The 21248-nt window shown below is 38.6% G+C and overlaps 4 protein-coding genes, 1 long non-coding RNA gene and 1 other non-coding gene across 9 annotated transcripts; 3 read left to right on the top strand and 3 right to left on the bottom strand.

Moving 5' to 3' along the window:
* Positions 1 to 809: 809 nt before the first annotated feature.
* LOC130691401 (centromere protein X-like) lies at positions 810 to 1550 on the top strand. The gene is made up of 3 exons (XM_057514351.1): positions 810 to 938; positions 995 to 1189; positions 1255 to 1550. The coding sequence occupies exons 1-3, from the start codon at positions 882 to 884 to the stop codon at positions 1270 to 1272; spliced, it is 270 nt and encodes an 89-aa protein (XP_057370334.1). The 5' UTR covers positions 810 to 881; the 3' UTR covers positions 1273 to 1550.
* On the bottom strand, positions 1230 to 2433 carry LOC130691392 (DNA-directed RNA polymerase III subunit RPC7-like). 2 transcript variants are annotated; one of them, XM_057514340.2, is made up of 5 exons: positions 2296 to 2433; positions 2062 to 2227; positions 1808 to 1952; positions 1546 to 1745; positions 1230 to 1473 (listed from the first exon to the last, which is right to left on the bottom strand). In XM_057514340.2, the coding sequence occupies exons 2-5, from the start codon at positions 2183 to 2185 to the stop codon at positions 1289 to 1291; spliced, it is 654 nt and encodes a 217-aa protein (XP_057370323.1). In that variant the 5' UTR covers positions 2186 to 2227; positions 2296 to 2433; the 3' UTR covers positions 1230 to 1288. The 2 variants fall into 2 exon arrangements, with proteins under 2 accessions (XP_057370323.1, XP_057370324.1); XM_057514341.2 differs by having other exon boundaries at positions 2062 to 2241; positions 2296 to 2417.
* Positions 2434 to 6884: 4451 nt separating this feature from the next.
* LOC130691356 (leucine-rich repeats and immunoglobulin-like domains protein 3) lies at positions 6885 to 15413 on the top strand. The gene is made up of 13 exons (XM_057514296.1): positions 6885 to 7389; positions 7529 to 7600; positions 9507 to 9578; positions 10183 to 10254; positions 10339 to 10476; positions 11240 to 11383; positions 11498 to 11641; positions 11740 to 11883; positions 12503 to 12646; positions 12714 to 13105; positions 13168 to 13485; positions 13548 to 13829; positions 13895 to 15413. The coding sequence occupies exons 1-13, from the start codon at positions 7124 to 7126 to the stop codon at positions 14947 to 14949; spliced, it is 3243 nt and encodes a 1080-aa protein (XP_057370279.1). The 5' UTR covers positions 6885 to 7123; the 3' UTR covers positions 14950 to 15413.
* On the bottom strand, positions 12160 to 12298 carry LOC130691682 (U11 spliceosomal RNA). Its single transcript, XR_009001290.1, has one exon. It is a non-coding gene; the product is annotated as a U11 spliceosomal RNA (small nuclear RNA).
* On the bottom strand, positions 15303 to 19785 carry LOC130691367 (CLK4-associating serine/arginine rich protein-like). 3 transcript variants are annotated; one of them, XM_057514307.2, is made up of 15 exons: positions 19619 to 19785; positions 19499 to 19553; positions 19323 to 19420; positions 19013 to 19203; positions 17791 to 18027; positions 17550 to 17725; positions 17391 to 17476; positions 16747 to 17301; positions 16385 to 16675; positions 16271 to 16325; positions 16004 to 16064; positions 15881 to 15935; positions 15764 to 15814; positions 15576 to 15696; positions 15303 to 15517 (listed from the first exon to the last, which is right to left on the bottom strand). In XM_057514307.2, the coding sequence occupies exons 1-14, from the start codon at positions 19660 to 19662 to the stop codon at positions 15600 to 15602; spliced, it is 2052 nt and encodes a 683-aa protein (XP_057370290.1). In that variant the 5' UTR covers positions 19663 to 19785; the 3' UTR covers positions 15303 to 15517; positions 15576 to 15599. The 3 variants fall into 3 exon arrangements, 2 of the variants coding, with proteins under 2 accessions (XP_057370290.1, XP_057370291.1); XM_057514308.2 differs by having other exon boundaries at positions 15303 to 15510; XR_009001208.2 differs by lacking the exon at positions 15303 to 15517 and having other exon boundaries at positions 15610 to 15696; positions 16267 to 16325; positions 19619 to 19784.
* On the top strand, positions 18193 to 19039 carry LOC130691406 (uncharacterized). Its single transcript, XR_009001209.1, has 2 exons — positions 18193 to 18662; positions 18730 to 19039. It is a non-coding gene; the product is annotated as an uncharacterized LOC130691406 (long non-coding RNA).
* Positions 19786 to 21248: the final 1463 nt, after the last annotated feature.

Raw genomic sequence — 21248 nt, 5'->3', positions numbered from 1 at the left:
TTTAAAGAAATTAGAAACATTAATATTGCTTGAGTTTCAACCTGTTATTGGCTGTCGCGCAAGTATGTTACGGCGTTTTGTTTGCTGGGCGCTTTTGTTTTTCATGCAAAAGCATTGCACAAGCCGTGATGGTATATTTCAACTATAGTTGCGTATTTAGTTTCCCAAATATCTAGTTTAAGTTTATCTGGTTATTCGGTTTATTTAGTTTTTAAACTCGATCGTAAAAATAAGTAAACAAATGAGTCTTGTCTAAAGAAGACGCTGCTGATTCTTTTGAGATGCTTAACTGCTGACTGTATCGAGTAGAGAACGTATTGATTAATTCAAAAAACTGAAAACAAAAACAAATTTTTTGTGCACTGCAAAGTGACTTTTAATTTTTCAGTACTTGAAAATTGTATTTCTATTTTGAAAATGTCGACAATTTGCTGTAATTTTGTATCTGAGAGTAAAAGCGAAAGACCAATTTACATAACCGTATTTGTTAATCCCTCTTTCTTTTACCATTAAAAACGTAATGATAGCCTTATTTTTCAAGTTTGTTCAAGACCTCGTTATCACTACCATAAGCTAGGTGTGAATAAATTTGATTCGTTATGAAGAATCTTTGTATGCTAATTAAAACATTCTTGACAAAAGTGAGAGATGGTAGTATACTGCCTTTTTAACGAAGTTGTTATCTAGTCAGCAATTTCTTTTTGTTATAATAACCGCCGTTTTTCTTATTTGACTTACTGTCGTAAACTATTTGATTCCTTTCATAATTAAAATACATTGCATTAAAAAGAAGTGTTAGTTGGGGGCCAGTCCGCAGGTTATCCAGTCCGCGGTCCGCCTCCGCATTTTACTCTGACTCTTAAACTTTAAATAAGAGTAACATGGACACTTACTTGCAAGTGTTTGAAAGAAAGAAATCGTCAACTAAGTTTAAAGAGGTATTTTCTTTCTTCGTTGAATACTTCGTTCAATTTTTCTGAACTGTTTTCGATAGGGTTTGATTCATGAAATCATTAAAATGAACACTGCAGATCAAAAGATAAGAATTGGGAGTGAAGTGGTAACTGCTGTGAACGAAATTGCACTAAGATTTGTTGATGAAATTCTGTGGCGTACCATAAACCAAGCTCATAATGAAGGAGTAAAAGATGTCAACTTAGACCACATTGAAAAAATAATCCCTCAGCTAGTAAGAACATTTATAGTAAGAATGAAGACCAACAATAAAATTAACAAAACAATAATTTATTCCAGTTGCTTGATTTTGCATGAAAAATCACTTGAAATCCTAAAACTGTGCTTCTCCTTCATCAAGATTGTCATCTTCATCCAGATATCCTTCTCCATTGTCAAAATAATCTCTAGCATAATCTGTTCCTTCATCCATTTCTTCATCTATATCATCCTCAATTTCATCTTCCATTTCCACTTTCTCATCATCAGTATTATCCTTTTCATCATCTTCCTTTCCATCTAAAGCATAACGAATGAACAACTGCAAATTACCAATTTTTAAATAAAGGTTGGTTGTCAAACCACACATACCTTCACCTTCACTTTCAACTATTTCTTTTTTCTCCAGTTTGGCAAATATTTTATCAGGGTCTTCAATTTTTTTCTTTTTACCACTTTTTACAGTTTTCAATTTTGTTAAAGTTAATCTCTTTGCAATAACTTTCTTCAGCTCAGTTGGCATCCGATTCCAGAGAACAGGTAATTCCTTTTCATAAGATGGGTTGTGGATTCTGCCATTAAGAGTTACATAATTAGTTCCTCAACAGCTTTTCACATTTTTCCTATTTGTTACTTGTCAGAGTATTGCTGAATTTCTTTGATCTCTATTGCTGTATTCAAGTGGAATGATGAATTTCTCATTCTTGTGTTCAAATCTTTTTGAGTTACAAGTATGTATTCATACTCAACATCTTTAATTAGTGGAAGAGGCCTGTTTTCTGGGTCATAAATGAACAGTTTACATGCAGTGGCAATAATTGTGTTTAAATATTGGTTTTTCTATGGTAAATTAATATGGGTTTTGAGAAAAAAAGGAGGCTCTTATACCTAAAGTGGGAAAAAGTGGAGGGGGCTGGGTGACAGATATAGGCACTGCTTCGCCTCTACCGAATCCTAATTGTTCGATGTTAAAAGACACGTTTTGCCCACGGCCTCTTCCTCTTCCAGCCATGGAACGTACTTGGTTTTTGTTTATTTTTTATGTACAGAAGGTCTAAAATTATTTAACTAATAGTTGTGTCAATCACTTAAAATACATAGCTTTATTTCCCAAACACAAACCTTGATTTGGTTTTAAACAGTTGTTACTTCTAAATCCTCTACGGCAATTCGTAGCGTAAAACCTCCTTCGAACAATCAATGTCCCACTCGCGGAAAACAACAGTCTGTCGTCTGCTGAAATGCTGATGGCAAAGATAACTGTCTCGTGGGAAAACTTGCACTCATTCGTTTTTCTGGCAGTATAGGCTCTGGTAGGCTATGAGTGTTTTATCATGGTTGAACACGGTACATGAAACCAGGACATCTGTGTAGGGATGGTTGGACTACTGGTATGGTTGTGGCTGCGGACATAACTACAACGTGGTCTCAACCGTCGCGCCAGTATGATATGGTATTTTGTATGTTATGGGTGCGCTGATAGCTTACGTGATTTCTGCCGATTTCCTCATGAAAAAGCCAACTTGATCTCGTTCAGACATTTTCAGGCTACCAGACAAAGACTTAGGATAGCTCTTGATAAAGTTCAGTTCACTGTTACAAAACGTATTTAATTATTATTAAAAAAACTATTAGTTCATATCTATAAATCTAGCTGCAATGAAAAGCTCTTGATGAGAGGTAAGCCTACTCATTCCCTCGCTCCTTTAATTCTTTTGTTCGATTAAAATTGACGTTTGTATTGTAACATTAGCACAGGGATAACGGAATGCAGCCTAGAACTTGTCGGACGTCGTGTGGGGGATTCAAAGAGGTCGTCTATGTAGAGAAAACATACACTGTAAAAAAATGAATGCAGATTTTAAATAATATGCAATTCCAGATTTAGAAAAAAAACTTATATTTAGTAACATTTGTCTATTCCATGCACTATTAGTTAAAATAGGCCGTTTTCACACATATAGTAAATAAAAGCTACCTTCTGTTTAAAACATGTATATAGCAATGTTTATTTCAGTTTGTAGCACTATCTAAATCTAATATAAAGCTACCTTTTTCTGAAAACATTTGTCTATTTCAAGGTGTATTACCTAAAATAGAAAGTTTTAACTATACATCAGTTGGTTAATGTAGGAGATTTGTGAATTTTAGAACCACTCTTAGAATTTTTCGGGTGATAATGTTGCTTATCCGTTTCCCAAACATGCCAATAAATACGCCAATTAACTTTAGAAGCCCATGTATATCGATCACCTGTAATATAGACTAAAATTTAAGCTCGTAAAATTATATGTTTCTAAATGTAAAAAAAGGTTTCCCAGACAATTTTCTACCACCCTACACATCTTATTTCAATCATACAACAAATTTGCTTAAATACTTTTGCCTTTTGCGCAGGCTGTGTTTGGCTAAAAGGTGTACTGCATGAACGAATCCGGAAAGCAAAACTAGTAACTGTGAGTTATTCTTTCTTGTGTAGACTACATCACTGTCCTCTATTGGACGCTACTTTTTGTCTTACAAAACCCCCAAACAGCAGTTAACAAGTACTTCACGTAAGACGGCCGAAATAATAATTTCTGTGGTAACAGTTTTCCCTAAAATAATATTAGGAATAATTATTTGCTTTATTTTTTCCATTATTATTATTTAACAAATACGACGTGTTTTTTTTTATTTGGATATTTCCAGTTTTTCCTACAATTTAGCTTGAAATTAGTCATAGTATTTCCAGCTTTTGACTCTCTGAAGGGTTTCGACCGATGAATCACTTGGGGCATTGTGGTTCAATCGGCTCAGGGGTTGGCTGAAATGGTGATAGGCTGGTCGTTTTTCTTTTTCTTTTTTTTTTTTAGATAGCTTTAGGTTTTGTTGGTGGGGATGAATCTGGAAAGCTTAAGGGGGGGTTGACGGCTTTGCGGCACAGAGTGGTGTGAAAAAAATGGCGGTTTACGGGAAAGTATAGTAAAGATGTGCGTTGGAAAAAATATCAGACGAGCTGGTTTTGTATGCATGAGCAATTTGGCGACCTGAAAGTGTGATGCGATATGAATTGCGTTGAACTCAGGTGCAGAGGCGTTATAGGATACGACTTAACGAGCGATACTTTAGTAGTATGGTGAAATCTATCAGCTTTGTGATGCACAGTAGCAGACCCGATGTGGATAATTTACATTGTTATGAAAAATCACCTAAATAGTAGAACAAAAAGACCCATGCTTACCTTTGTGTCCATTAGAATCAATGACGAAATATATGGAAGTTGAAAGTCACTGCTAAGTCCCATTTACATTTGCTGTGAATAAATGTGAAAAACAATTGGAAACAGCCGGGCGGTAATGTAACCTTAAATGGACAGTTTTTCACTGTTATTGGAAAACTATAAGCAGTTCATTTCTTGCTATCGAAGAACAAAGGCCATTTTTGTTTCATATAAAGCACCATTTTGCGAAAACTAAAAACTGAAAGGGATTAATTGGTTTTCTGCAAACTTTTTTTAAAACGCAGAAGCCAGAAGCTGTCTGCTGACATAATTAACACAATTAGAAAAAGAAGGGGAGGGGGATAGAGTGGTAAAAAAATTTAGAGACAGCTCCAAATAAAAGGGGTATCTAGCATTTGCACCTGCAGAAAATGCAAGTTTCTGAATAGTTATTTACTCTTTCAAAACTTCCATCTTCTCCATCTGCAAAAAAATTAAAATTTGTTAAATCAACCAAACCGCCAAACTTTTACTAGACTACGGGCTATTCAAATGCAGAAACGATTTGTAGCAAAAAAGCATATTAAAAAGTCAGTGGCACATCATTTCAAAAAGTACTAAAATTAAACCTAAAGGTGACCTTCCGCTATCTCAGTATCTGGAGGTTAGGCTCCACTGGGCGCACAGGTGCAAATGAGGCATATCCAGCAATCCACAGGAGGGCGAGGCCATAAGGGAATCACAAAAAAGAGGACTCGAAATATTTTTTTTTCTTCGCTATCGGGACCTTCGTTTGAAAGAAAATTTCGACTGGACAAAACGAAAAAAATAAAAAGTTGAGAAAGGCATACTTCATCGAAAAGAATGGTCAACGGGTGTGAATACATTCACACCTGTTTCGGTGAGGTAAAGGGCTCTTCTCTGCTTTGATTTAATTTTTTTTTAAAGAAAAAAGAATAAAAGGACAGTGGGATACATGAAGCCAACCACGATGCACAGGTGACAATGAGCAATTGATTTTAAATGCAACTGAAACCAGATCCATATTGTTTCTGGTGTCAAGACAGATATGTACGTGCATTATTACGTACTTGTTTAGAATCGTTAACAGTTTCGAGCTCACGACATTTCCTTTATATCATTGGCTAAACGTGAAAACAGATTTAGTGCATCCAGTCTTGTGCATTTATTTTTATTTTCGTCTTGTAACGAAAAAAAGAAACCGTTTGAATCTAATATTCAATATTCCTGTCTTTTCTTTTTTTTTAAAGAGGGGTTGAGCGCAATGAAAACGATTGAAATACAACGACTCAGCAGGACTTTTTTTTTATTCTGAATGCAACAACTTGAATACCACTAGTAAATTTCCTGCCTTCATTCGGTAGATAGTCTAGTTTCATGTGTACCTGGGCGCAGGTGGGCAAAAATGTCTACGCATGCAAGGTAAGTTTTTTAGGACTCCATCTTTTATCCTTCACTTGAAACTTTCTTTGTCCTTTTATGTTTAACCTTTTATTTTTTTTTTCTCCTGCCTTTTCTCCATTTTTCGTATGTATCGGCCCGCGTTAATGAATTAGTTCAATAGCAGGGACACCTGGCTAGGTCATCTCGGCTGGGTCTCAATGATTTATACAGAGGGTTTCCATGACCAGCTATAGCCATCCAAAGTGAATGGCATAATTCTTGTCTATCATTTCCAGTAGAAGGCAGTTGTCTCCCTCACCACAATTTTGGCGATTCATGGTTTTTTCTCCATTTCCCAAAGAAAACAAAAACACCACATGCGATACGCTTATGTAAAAATTTCGCACAGTCCTACATTAATTTCGTTTGATGAACGTCGTTGTGAATCACTTACATCTATGGCTTGCGGACCCTCAGTCGCAAAACTGAAAGCTTCAAGGGGAAATACCCAAAAGTATAAAATACCAATTTTCAGAAATGCATTTGTCCCAAACCTAAAGCCAATCTATATTAAGAAACAGAGTTATAGATTTTCCCGGAATTATTTTTAATTTAGGGTGTTCGCCATTAGAGCCGTGCTAAACTTGGCTTCAAAATTGTTGTTGCTGGCACACAGATTTCCCATATACGTAATTGAATTCTTTTCGTATATTAATTTAAACGCTAAATAAAACAAATTTAGTACACATAAGCTTCAACAACTTCTGTATCTGCTTTTATTTTTTAATTCTAAAATTTAAAAAAGGTGCTCATTTGCGCCGTTGAAGTGTTTGGTTGCAATTCAAAATGCGATGTAATCATTTTTTCGACGAAGGGTTTCGTATAATTATTATAAAATGTACTTTTAATTTCAAAAAAATCTGTGTATAATTAATTTGGGGATAAATCCTCTTTTTAGCGTAAAAAGACTACTAGTAGGATAGCCCTGCCAGCAATGTTTCATTTTAGCGGCAAAATAAGGAACTAGTTTTTTGTCGCCAGATGGCAGTTGCGCAGCAGTAACAAAATAAAATATGAGACATTTACGGCCTTCATTTTCGTAGGGAGTTGTGACCAATATGGACGCTCGTAGTCTATAGTGTTATACGTCAGAAAGAAAGCTCAACAGTTTACATTGATATTTCGTCTGTGAAACATACACATACCAACTGGAATAGCATTCTGCGTTAAACAGTTCCATGTTTACTTAGGCGATGGATTTTCAGTGTTTTGTGTAACGCTCGAGGATTATTTGTGCTACCAACGTGCGTCCCTTATTCACACTTTCTTTCTCGTCATCTTTCGATGTTCAAACAAAAACCACTGCTTTCCCGAAGGAGGAGCACAACAATACAAGTCGGGAAAATGGCCTTTTGGCCAAAGATTCGATTTGGTTGTGGAAATTTTAGTGTTTGGTGTTTCATGTTATTGTGTCTTCCATTGTTTGCCACACTCTCGTCTCAATCCAGTGCCTGCCCAGTCACTTGTTCATGCCTTGGCACCCTGGTTGATTGTAGCAAACAGGGGCTTACCCAAGTGCCCAAAGATTTACCTCTATGGACTGAAGTCTTGTAAGTGCATTTTAACCATCCCAATTTATTAAAAAGCAAAGTCATAAGTGGACTAGCTTATGGAATGAGGTCTTAATTTGGTTCACCATTGCCTGTCCCTATACTGCTTTTTATGATAATCATTTGTTTTCTTTGTTAGGGAACTACAAGAAAACCTCATTAATACATTCAGCTCTTACCAGTTTAGTCATCTCAAGAATCTGCAACGTTTGTAAGTATTCCACAACCCTATAGACCTGTGACTGAAAAGCAAACAGTCACCAGTTCAATTTTAAAAATGGTGTTATTCATCCTGTGAATTCATAAAATTTAAGCCAGTGAGGGTATTGCTAAGGGGGAACCGAGATATCTCGAGGTTTCTGTATATTCGACGAAGCATTCATTACAGATGTCTCTGCTATAGATAGATAATAGTGAGAAGGTGAATGTATTTTTATTTTATTTTACCTTTGAAGCAAATGTAGAGAAAGAAAAAGCTATAGCAAGAAAGTTTTGTGAGGGTTTAAAGGTGCTCCCCCGTGGTGCCCACGTCCAAGAGCCAGCACCTTTCCAGGGTTTTAAAGAAGAAGGGGAGTCTTTTTCGTGGTGGCCTCGTCGTCTTTTTAGAGAACTTGGTGCTTTCTTAAGGTTTTTCTTTCTTTTCCCATCCTCTTGTTTGGAACGCTCATACTAAAGTACAAAAGAGAGCTTTTGGGGTTTTGTCCCCCTCAAGAGGGAAGAAGTAGAACTGGGTTGAGCCCATCCTACCGCTATACATTTCTATAGACCTTTTAGATGTATAGTCCCTCAACATAAGGTGTCGGACGCTTATAAGTTTTACCCCCTCATCTTATTTCTCCCCCCATGTCTAAAGTGATGGGTATACAGGCATTCCAACACCTTCCCCCTCGCCTGTCATACTCTTTTTCTCGGTTTCCCATTTTGGGAGAAAATTCTGGTGGACGTGTGCAACGAAATGACTTTTTCAGTTGTAGGAATACGATTCCTTATGGAGGCCATGGAAAAATTCAAAAGTCATTCCTAGTTTCCCCTACATGCTCAATATTTTCCCCATTTGATTTTTTTACAGAAATATATCCATTCTTCTTTAATTGATCACCAAGTTTGCTGTATGAAAATGAGAAAAAAAATGCTTCTTCGTGCTACTCAAAGACTTGGCTCATTTGTAGAATCTACTCCATAAAAAAATCCTGGGTTTGGCAAAACAGACAGTCTTCCTGTCGCAACGAAATCAGATTCCCGTTTCCGCTGTATCTACAGACAAAAGGAAATATCCCTAATTAACATCCTTCTTTCACGCTCAATGCTGAGAGCCCTCCGTCTTAATCCATCATGTCCGCTTTCCTGGTCCAAGACCGTAGTCGTTAGATAGCCGTATTTAGAAATGCTCTTTGTGCACGTTTGGGTCGGGCATTTTGGCATTGCTATCTACCACATTCGTTTTATGATTGTAGTTTCCATCTTCCCTAGCCCATGAGAGTATGCATTGTAAAAAAAAATTGCCTCTTTCATTTCCCCTTCACCCCCCACACCATTCTTGGAAAACGCTGAAAAGGTGTGCGTTTCGCTGTAGCTATTGAGTGATAGGCCGTATAGTGTACAGCTGCACTTCACAAAAGAAATCAAAAGAATAGAAGGCTTCGGTGCGTCCACTACGCCCAAGCTATATTCAGCATCTATCTGACCCGTTTCTTTTCTTTGACAATTCTTGTGCTCAAATGAAAGGTTTCTTTAGTCAGCTGCATTCAATTTCTGAATGTGAAAAGAAGCACCTGTACAAAAGTAAAAGAACTACGAAACAATTCAGCCTAGTTAAGTTATATTCTACGAAAGGCAATCATATGGAATTGTTGCTGAAAACAAAATTTGCACACTGCAATCACGCCTAGATCTCTCCCAGTTTATTGCAATCAGGTTAAAAATAAAATAATGAGCCTAGTAGAAAGTTTTTTTTTTACAAAGAATTTTTGAATATCAACAGCAGTTTTAGTTCACTAGAAATTTATTTAAAACGTTTTGCTGTTGTTGTTTTATGTACAGAGAGATTCTAAATTGAGTAACCTATTTGGATACATAACTTATGACATTTTTGTATTTTTTTTCTTTCGCTTCAATAGAGATCTCAGCAACAACAGAGTAAAATTCGTCGTACCCGGTTCCCTCGCAAACTTAATCCACTTAAATGAAGTGTAAGTACATGTTCTTGGAATCGGAAATAGTTCCGCCAGCTTAAGTTAATGGCATTAGCTTGGCACTTTGAATATTGTTGTCGTTGTAAAATCCACATTGTAAGAAATCAAACAGCGTCTGTGGAGTATGTAGCAAAATTGGTAAAGTTGATGTGGTTCAAAAGAATTGCAATGGGAAATAAGGGAAATAATGTTAACTCTTTCGCTGCCATGTGCACTGCTTTTGTTCTACGCTTACTTAATCCCATTTGCTGCTTGCACCACCTGTCGCTCACAGCTCTCGAAGTTTTGCAGAAGAAACTTTGTACGTTAGCGAAAGGTTTCAAAACAAGAGTCAAATGGCATTCTATAATTGTAGTCACACTGCATTACCGTATCATCTGTAGTAACCGTATATAGGAAAGTAAGTGGCAGTTCGAAATCCCCCATTTAGATTCTGTTATCAAGGGGTTGAGATTGCATAAATTTTTATCCAGTAATGTCAATAGTGCGTAAAAAAACTAGTACAAGCTAACCAGTCATTTAAAAAGAAATATCTCTAACATTTCTTTGTTTTGTCTATTCTATTATTCTTTCCCTTGTTCCTGAACTTTACAAACAACAGAAAATTGAACCATAACCAGATGGTGGAAATTCCTGATCTAGGACCGCTCGTCAATCTTTCGTCATTAAATCTGTAAGTTGTGTTCTGCGAATCGCATCGTTCACACGTAGGTCTCCTGAGGAAACGGCTGATTAACTACTCATTTTTGTTTTCCAGGGCTCACAACGAAATCTTATCAATGAACAGCACGTGGTTAGCGCAAACCAAGTCTCTTAAGAACCTAGATCTCAGCCACAACAAGCTCTACGAGCTTCCTGCCGGAATATTCGCCAATGGTAGCCGCCTCCAGATCTTGTAAGTTCATAACGTTTGATTTCACTGCGTGTATTTGATCCACTCACCAATGCTGCCAGTTTTGTTTCGATGGACTGAGTAAATTGATCCTGTCAAGATCGTTTCATATTATTCTAATTGTGTGGGCAATAGTTTTTCCTGTAATTTGAGACATTGTTTTTCAAAACTTGACCACCACGATTGACGTCAAAGTGACAAATAACAGCAATTTATCCGTACTGAAAAAAAAAACATTAATGAACATCTTGTATACGAATTGTACGATTCGTATACGATATTGTATACGAAACCGGTAAAAACAAATGAGGATAAATGTGAAATAGATGCAGGAACGAATGAAGTATCGAAATTGTACGACGCCCTTGATTATATTTAGTTAAACAAAATAGTAAAAAGTTGACAACCTAGTTACCATTTGAGTGGGATACCCAATCACTTTTGAAGCTTTTCCTTTTGTCTAAAACTTTGAAATTAAGCGCTTTTTAAAAAGTATTATTTAATTTTGTACGGCTCCTAACAGAGCTAAAATTGGATCAACAAAAATCGGTAATGGGTACCAAAGAAACTCTTTCGTCACTAGAAGGGAATACAAATAAAAAATAATAGTGGGATTGAATTGAAATATTATTTTTCCGCATTCCACAGTTTCGTGCTTTCTTAATTTAAAAATGTCATTGGACGTAGGATCATACCACGGGAATGGGCTTTGTTGGGATCGGAACATAACCAATATGAAATTTTAACACTTCTTCGTTTTTTCCAGGAATTTGAGCAACAACAGACTACAATACATGGATAAAGGTTGTTTTTACAACCTGACGGCGCTCGTTGATTTGAAATTAGGACGCAACAGGATTACTTCTCTTCCTAAAGAGCTGTTTAAGAGACTTTCGGCCCTTAAAGTTCTGTAAGTGTGATAAACAAACATTTTACCGATGTGGAAGACAATAAGGAATGAAAACATCGAATTAAGTTTGATTGAATCTAACCATCTCCTTTTTTTGTGTCTCGCTCGTGATAGGGAACTGAATCGGAATCGTCTGACAAAGATAGAAGGATTGACATTCGATGGCCTCCTTTCGTTGATTGCCCTACGCCTTCGTCGAAATGAAATCAGTCAACTCTTCGACGGCGCGTTTTTTGGGCTATCGTCGATCCAACAATTGTAATTTTTCATCTTTTTTTTTACAAAGTGCAAATTTTGTTCTTAGATGAAAAATCAACATTAATGACCCGTTGGCTAAATTTTTCTTTATTCGAAAGGCAACTGGATTTCAACAACATCACGACAGTGACCAAAGCTTGGCTCTACGGCTTGAATTCGATGCAGCAGCTGGGCTTGAGCAACAACCACATCTCGACCGTGGACAAGGACGCCTGGGAGTTTTGCCAACAGATGTGGGAGCTGTAAGTGGAACAATAATAATCTCATTTTTCCCCCCTTTAAATTTGATCTTGATTTTAAGAACTTCACACCAGAAAATCCATGTAAATCTATCATACGAATAGTTCATGAATGGAAACCTGACATGATAATCATATCAAAATGTCAGGATACTTTTTTACAATGTAATACCTCACTTTACTAAGTTACTTTGTGTAACTTTGGCTGCGATTTTGTAATTTGTAGTGTGCATTTCCTCTACATTAGTAGTTATGTCTAGATGTTTCATTACAATAAGGGGGGACGTCGATGAAGCATCAACTGTCCCAGGTCCAAATATTATGTGCTGGGTATGTCTTGATGGCCATACCCCACACACCTATCCCTTGAGGGGGATTTTGATGAGTGTACCATTGTGGATAGGTAAGCACCCTTTTTTATCTGGGTGGATAAGAGGCCCGCTATACATAGTGGTTGCCGCTTAAAACTGCGATGATGTTTCACTGACAGTATTCATAGCATTTCAACATCAAATGCTATAGATAGTCCCCTTAAATATTTAAGCAATCTTTTCGTTGTAATGTTCCCTGTAATGTTCATTTTTCCGTTTTATAACTGTAAGTTTATTTTTGTATTTTTTAGGGATTTATCGCACAATGATCTGGTTTCGGTCGAGAAGTCTTCCTTAACCAAACTGTCGAAGCTTCGGCAACTGATCGTCGATCATAACAAAATCTCCTATGTCGAGGAAGGAGCATTTGCCAATCTACCATCGCTGCAAATACTGTACGATAACGTTTATTCTTAGCCTAGTAATCCTGCAAAATGGTTATTTTTAATTTTTTGTTTACAGTGAACTTAATAATAACGAAATATCCTGGACCATCGAAGACACGAATGGAACGTTCACCGAGCTTAGCCAAGTGACCAAACTCGGCCTAGCCGCCAATCGCATTAAATCAGTCGCTCGCAAAGCTTTTGCAGGAATGCAAGGTCTCAAAATTCTCGACTTGCAAGATAACGCCATTGCAACCATCCAAGACGGAGCCTTTTCTGAGCTGTCAGCGCTTGAGGAGTTGCGACTTAATAGCAGCAGCCTCCTATGTGATTGTCAACTGAAATGGCTCCCACCGTGGCTGGATGCAAATGGCGCACTGGCTGCAACAGTAGATCTTAAGTGCGGACACCCTGAACCACTGGTCGGTTCAGTCGTTCAAAATGTATCCATTCATAATTTTACATGTGGTAAGGAAATGAGTTTTGCAGTTTTGATAAGTAACGTTGAGCTAACTGGAGTTTTTTAAAAGATGACTTTCCCAAACCCTTTATCACGGAAGAACCCATAACTAAAGTGGCCTTGAAAGAAGAAAACGTTACTTTGACATGCAAAGCTGAATCGACATCGGCGGCATCCCCTATGAATGCTATCTGGAAGAAAGATAATCTGGTTTTCAGAGGCAGTCAGGTAGTAACATTCGCTCGTTCGCCGGACGGGCGCACTAATCTCATGACGTCGGTGCTTCTACTTCAAAACATTACCGACGAAGACGCTGGGCGTTATCAATGCATTGTGTCAAATGATTTTGGATCGACCTACTCTTCCCGAGCTAAGATAACCGTCCATGGTAATTCACTACGTTACATATTCTAAAGTAGAATTCTGATGTATCTTGTATCGTATTTCTAGTTTTTCCAACCTTTACAAAAACGCCGGTTGATATCCGAGTGAAAGCAGGGAATACTGCTCGGCTAGAATGCCACGCAGAAGGGTCCCCGCCACCTGAGATAGCTTGGAAAAAGGATGGAGGCGATGACTTTCCCGCTGCACGTGAGCGACGCATGCATGTCATGTCAAATGATGATGTGTTTTTCATCGTGAACGTCAAGGCAGCCGACATGGGTGTTTACTCTTGCACCGCTCAAAACGTGGCTGGTGTCATCGTGGCAAATGCGACGCTCACTGTTCTTGGTAAGTTGTTGCCACCACTCATAATTTTGGTAGAGATTTGTTCTTAATGTTTTATTCAATTATAGAAACCCCTTCGTTTGTTAAACAAATGGAAGACAGGGAGATCGTATCTGGCGAAACTACAGTGTTAGAGTGTATGGCGGCTGGTTCTCCCAAACCTCGATTGAACTGGACTAAAGATGGTGGGCCATTAGTTGCCACCGAGAGGCATTTCTTCACAGCCGATAGCCAACTCTTGATTATCGTTCACACAAGAGCAACCGATGCCGGTCGATATGAGTGTGAAATGTCGAACCCCCTTGGAGTCGAAAGAGATTCTAGCATGTTGACGGTTATTCCAACGTTGCTGGCGTCGGGAGAAAGAGAAGACGAATCGGCCACTATTGGAATCATAATTATTGCTGTTGTTTGCTGTGTCGTGGGCACATCGATCGTGTGGGTGATCATCATCCATCAGACGCGGAAGAGAGCGCAAATCAATGCCCTCTCGTCTCCATCCTCTACATTACCAAACCAACCGCTGCATGCGACGCCAAGTGTGCCGTTCCCTGGAGTCGAATTCATGGCTGCGGAGAGTGATGACCCAGATCTTAACATCGATATAGACAGTATTCCAACGGCTATCTTATATCCACCTGATTTGGAAATCCTAGCATTCAAGGGAAGTGTCGGATCGACTGGTCAGCTCTACACCTATTTAGCCGATAACAATTCCGACTCTGAGCATTCGAGCAGCAAAGATAGCGGAACAGGTGATTCTGGAAGACGCAGCAACAGCAACGAGGATGTGACAGTGCTCAACGATAACACCGTCAATCACAGTTTGCGAAGTTTAAACACTGCCGTTACCGAGGCTTCCAGTAGCACGATATCCGCTCGTTTGCCCTGCAGATCCAATCGTCCACGCCACAACTATTCCAACGCTAACTGTACGCGAACACTCAGCACCTTTGTGCCTCAGCCAAGAGCGAACGTCCACTTTACCGAGCCTGAACATTCGAACAGACCACCCCATGCACGAGGACGAATGTCACTTTATGAAGACCGATGTGCGCGGAATTCTCATCACTCGATGGGATCCCCGGTTGCCAATTACAGTCTGGCGCGGCATGAAGTTTAAAATTTCTGTAATTAACATCTCCCGTAATCCAGATGTCATCCCCCTCCAAATCTGTGAATAATTTGTGGCCTTGTTCAAGTGGGCGTTAGTGCATATTTAAAGTTGTATGCAAAAATGTACCGATCAACCTAGTCGTGTTACAACCTTCATCGTATAAGATTGTATCAAAAAAAATTTGTGCTTCAAACAGTTCTGCAATGTAGCCTTGGAAAATTATCGTTAAAAATACTGCGGTATGTGTTGCTGCTGTGGAAACTCGTTGTTCATGAAATCTTGTTCGGAAAAGCTTTTAATTGTCCCGCCTTTTGCGTTGATTTCAACAGGCCGCTAAGTATATCGGAAGTGACTGTATCTGAAATTTAACCATTGTATTTTATGTGATGAATCATGCTCGCACGTTGAATTTTGTGAATTACGTTGTCAATAAATTTGCCTTTAATGATCGAATAGACTTTATACTAGAGTTCCTAGGTAAATTTTTCTAAGGTCCCATCAGGTGCCTTATCAGATTATTGCATATGAAACTCAAGAAAAATTATGATGTATTTGTCCAACGTTGGTCTGCATCCTAACAACAAATGCAGCTGTTATCACAAGTTGTCGAGAAAAAACTAGATAACTAATACCGTTCAGGATAAGAGTGCTATCTCTTACGACGGCGTACGAGATGGTGAGCGTGACTGTGAACGAGACGATGGGCTAGAAGAACCAGATTCTCCTTTTGCAGCATGGCGGCGCATACGCTCCCTATTTAGTTAAGGAAAGAAACATTACGAACTTGGTATGAAACTGTTTTGTGTTATATTGTACGTACTTGCGACGTAGTCGGAGTGCCAATTCACGCATTTCTTCCTCTCGATTCACCCTTTTTGTTTTACGGTAATTGTTTTAATGAGTATTTACATTTAAGTAGTTAACGACATGTTCGAACCTTTCTTGTTCCACTTTTTGTAGTTTCTCCTTTTCTGCGCGTTTATCCGCCTTGTCTGCAACAATAACATGAACAACCGATTAAGTGACAGCACGAATTTTATGACCGGTCATAACAACGTACATTGTTTGTTGAGAGCTGCCTGCATCTTGCGCTTTAAGCGTTCTTGAGGCGTCAGCGTATTCTGTCAAACAAAAATAATCATAAACCTATTATAAACTTGAATCGAATAGCTCCAACATTTAAAAATATAACTAAGCAGTACAAATGGGCAAGATTTCGTTTTATGGAACTAAAGTTATGCAATAGCCATGACAAACGACACACATACGGCACGAAAAACTGCCTAGTAATAAACTGTGACACTGCAGATAGTAATATCTTACTGACTTTGGTTGCACCAGTGCTTCTACCACTTGAACCTGTCACGGTGGAAACAGAAGGCCTGCAAAAGAAACTTCTGATAGAACCAATTCTCTTAAACCAAACGAACGGACGAGATACTTAGGCGTTGTATACGAGGACGCTGAAATCTTGGATGATGGCGTCAGCTCCGTATCCGAAAGGGATAAATCAGAGTCGCTTTTCTGGCGCCCATAATAACGCCGAAATGGAGGGGCAGGAGGTGGATTGGGTATCTCGGGTGGACTAATTTGGCGTATTTCTCGAGTTGGCAGGGCGGACGATACAGTTGGTTGGATGGGTGAAGTGGATCGGACTGAAGGAGGCGACGATGACGACCGCGAAGAGGATGACCTCGAGGAAGATGACGGTGATTTTCTCCGACTGCGCTCTCTAAAAAAATTTAGAAGTTACTGGTTTCAGCAAGACGGTTCACATCGTGATGTCGTAAAAAATTCCCATACCGTGAAAATGAGCGCTTTCTTTGGCGTCTGCTACTTCGCGGAGAATAAGAGCGAGAGCGTGATCTTGAATGACGGGAACGACGGCGAGACCTTGATCGCGAACGAGTGCGGCGATGACGTGGTGAGCGTGATCTTCTGTGAGAGCGAGATCCAGAGCGCTCTGTTTTATAATTATATTCGGGTTTTTTCTCTTTCTTTGCTCTCGAACTGTGGGATACAGGAGACCTAGCGCGACGGCCTACCGATCTCGAGCGAGAACGTCGTCTTTCTTGTACTTTCGATTCTTCACGGCCACTACTTGTAGGGCGGCCACCTCTGTCTCGAGCCGAGGAAGCTGTGGAACCTAATGATCTTCTGCTACTTGATAAATCTTTATCGCGGGTTTTGTTGGCAAACCGAGAATTTATCGTTTTTCCTCCAGGATCTGAATCTTCGTCACCAAACGATGTGATAAATTTGATTCCGCCTTCGAATGGTGAGGGCGACCGTGACTTTGACACTGATTTAGAACGGCGAAACTGTCCATCATAAGTTGGGCTTGCTCTAGTAGCGTAACTAAGGGTGCCAACAAAATAAAACCATAAAGTATTTGAACTTCAAAATGCGGGAAGATGAACAGAATAATTGTATGATGAGGTGTTCACCTTGGCGGACTAAGACATCGATTCATTAGCAACGCTTGCAGTTTTTGTTCTCTGAACGCCCGCCGCTCTTTCCTAGCTTTTCTTCCCTAGAATGCGAGTTAAAGGGATTACGAGAAATTACGGTTAGAAAGTATATTAAAAAAAACTGTGCAATATTACGGAATACATCGCTCGCTCCTGTTCTTCCTCCTTGGCAATTCGTAATGATTCTTGTTCATCCAAATCACGAGTGAGTAGTGACATGAAGTCCTGCCGTCCTAATCCATAATGAAGCGCACACTTATTGACTTCATGCATTTGCTCAGTGGTCAGTTTGTCCACGGCAATAGACAAATCTATGGTGTACACAAAAGAAAAGAGAACTCATTTTAGTTGGCTTAAATTTAAAATTTTGCCTTACCTAGATCGACGTCACTATCGGATTCATCTTCTTCAATTGCTTCTGGAGGAACCAAAGGAATATTATGCGAGGTTGAAGCAGCAGCTGCCGATAATGATGGCGAAGAATCATCATAAACAAATCCTATTGCAGCTTTCTTTGGAGCAAGCATTTTTTTCTTTTCTTCTTCGCCTAATTTTTGAACTGGTCCAAATTGCTCTTCAAGCAATATTTGATGTAGAAACTTTTCCTCTGAAACTAGTACATATAACACAAAAAATGTTTACTAAAAAGAAAGCATAGAAAACAAAAGTAAGAATGCCTCGGGTGCCTGCTAAGATTCTTTACATATACATATGCCCTGTCTAGGTCGATTGGTCAACACCCCATCGTTGCTATTTCGTACCAATTGGCAAGGCTAAAGGAGAAAAGGCTTAGTCAGAAACAGAGGAATCGTTGCATGCATTCGTCTCCAAGAAAGCGAGCTACGCGGTTTAAGTTCGCGCGGCCTTGTGTTGTGAAAACGCCATCTGCCTCGTTAGTCAGAGAGAGCGAGATTTGATTCTCAAAGAAGGGACGGGACTAAGAGACACCAAGAACGTTTTCCAACGTACACTTTACCGTTCAAAACTTTCTAAAGAGGATACCTATCTATTTTTCCTGTCAATCTAAGTTCTGGAGGCATAGATGCATCATCTATTCTCCGGTAATGCAATTCAATTTCAAAAGTGCTAACAGTTACAATTGTTGGAAAAAAGCGAACAAGTAGCGAAAAAAGATCTAAATATTTTGATCTGTTCATCGATATTCTTGATGAAACTTTGTTATTGTGCTACCACTACAATTATTGCTACTCGATGGAGATAAGAAAAGGTCTTCATTTCAGGAAAACGGTAACTTTTTTTAACGCTTCTCTTCTTTAAAAAACAATGTTTCAGCATTCTTCCTTTATCTCTTCAGGGCAGACTGCTGTCAAAATTTATCTTGCTACTATTACTCCATGCAATGAGTTTTGCTGAAGGAGCACCTATTGCCAGTCACTACTACACGGAATCAGTTGCAGAAGATAGGACTTCCTACATCCATAGCTTTTTCAGGAAGATGCATAAGCTATTTGCCCTAATACAGTTCACTCTAGAACACAATCTTGGCATGTCATGAATGATAAAAATAAATTATTGTTGTTTAAATCAAAGAGTAATCTAGCACCTTACCGCACTGAATAAGTTTTCTAAATGTTTACCTCCAATAAATTCATTTTGCACAAGAATTCTATATCTCTCATAGCTTGCTTGTCTTTCTTCCCACACTTCTTCACTGGGACCAAGATCTGTGTCACTGTCATCTCTTTTTGGGCGGCAAGGGATAAAATCCAGATGGGCTCTAACATCAAACCGGTCGATCAAGATATCTGGCTGACCTTGCCATGGCATCCTGTGAAAGGTTCATGTAACAAAGAATTACTTCACATAACTGAACAATTTATGGTAAAATCAGCAGGATATAATAATTTCACTGCCAAATGAAAATTAAGCTCTATCAGGTCTACACACATGGTAGCAGGGCTGTCTGCAATAGCTGCAATACTAGGATCAACATGGATTTTCATGGGCCGGCCATGAACTTGAAGGAACTGAGCTGGATCTCCTTTCTGAAAACATGTTGATTGTCAAATATGATTCTTGAGCATCAATCAGTTAATATAGAGTTAAATTTTAAATTTACTAACAGTTTTTTCGTAATATTCTCGACGCCTTTCTGCCCTTCTTCTGTGATCTACCATCCTAGGAGCAAAATATTTGAGTTCAAAATTAGAAAGTCAAGGATGCCATAGCCATTTGAAACATACATGGACTTTAAAAGACGCTCTTGCTTTCTCGCTTCGTGCCACATATTGATCTATGGTAATTGATCTTTCTTGCTATTGTTATGGACTTCCAAAAATATGTTTTACGGGATGCACATCAAAGAACAGTTTGTATATAACCTTTCCGTCAGATCAAAACCGTCAAACCCCAGCAGACTAATCATTTGTAAAATTTTTCTCTCAGCAATACGAGATGCCATTGGCCACCGAGCGGATGAGGTAAGTACTATAACCCGCGGGTACTAAAAAACAAAAAAACCTAAACCTAATATCACATGCATGCAAAAACCTGGCCTTAAACTTCAAAAAAAAAATCCTAACTTTCCTTTCTACCGTGGAGACAGACCTACTTTCTAACAGACCGGTATATTACATTAACAGCTGTGCGAAAAAAGAAAAGAGGAGCCACTCTCATATTCGAAAATGGATTTTAACTTTTTTGTTGTCTTGAGCAGAGAGTATTAGTGTATATTTCGACATCATTTTCTTTTGATATAAACTTATAAGTTAACCGTACATCACGTAACTTTCACATTTCTCAACTATACGGGAGAGAAACGCTGCCGACTCCCACTAAGGTAATAAAAAAAAGATTCATTAATTTATGGAAAAAGAAAAATTTGTAAAAAAAAAATCTGCGTTTATCGTTCTGCGACCATGGCCTAATGCTGGCAGAAAAAATTAAACAAACTCAAGTTGAAACACATGGAATTTCGTTTTTTAGTCTACTTTCATGTTGATTACAGAGCTGGAAACGTATGACATAAAACACTAGGCTTGAGTTGTTTGGGTGAATTTAAACCAAAGCATAGCGCTTACATGAAGGGCAATATCATGCAAAATGCATTTAGCATACAACTGAGTTCTTGCGGTGACAATGTAAGTTAAAATCGTTGGGTTGATGGATTAACTTTTTTTGCTTTTATTTCATTTTTTTTTTTATTTTGTCATGCTTAATGAACCGCACAAGCATGCGAAATGTCATTTAGTCATGGGTGTGAGCAGCACAAAGCATGCTGTTAACAGAATATTCCGCAAAAGATCTAGCGAAATTTATTTGGATTAACTTTATTGCTAAATTACAAACGCAAATCGAAAGCTCCTTGCTTGATTGCCTCTCACAACAGGTCTTGTAAATTACTCATATAGAGTTGGAATGCTGAAGGCTATTGCGTTAACGATCGCTGACTTGTGGTTGACAGATACTTTGAGATACGCCTAGCCGGTGAAAAGTGGTTAGGAAAGGAGAAACATAGTATTTTATATGCTGATGAGTCCATCCATCAATCTGAGTGAATGTAGTTTACAGCCAGAGGTTTAATGCCAACGGATGGTAAATTTCTTTTTAATTTCGCCAAATAACTTGTTATTCCCGAAACAAGCACACTATTTGTACCATACACATAAATTGGCTTCTCCGTTACGTAACTGAAGAAAAGTTTTCTTCAGTTCGAAGGAGCTTAAAAAAGACCAATCCAGCAGCCAAGTGCGTAATGGTGTACCTTTCGAGCAAGAAAGTATTTCTTTGCACCTTCCTTTTAAAAAAATGAGGATGAGACATGGTTGTTTTCCAGTGGTTTTAGGTCAGTTGAATTTACACATTTAATCCATA

The sequence above is a fragment of the Daphnia carinata genome, chromosome 1 (assembly GCF_022539665.2).
Source record: "Daphnia carinata strain CSIRO-1 chromosome 1, CSIRO_AGI_Dcar_HiC_V3, whole genome shotgun sequence".
Taxonomy (NCBI): Eukaryota; Metazoa; Arthropoda; class Branchiopoda; order Diplostraca; family Daphniidae; genus Daphnia; species Daphnia carinata.
Note: the sequence above shows the minus strand (reverse complement) of the source record. Positions and strands in the feature narration are given on the sequence as shown.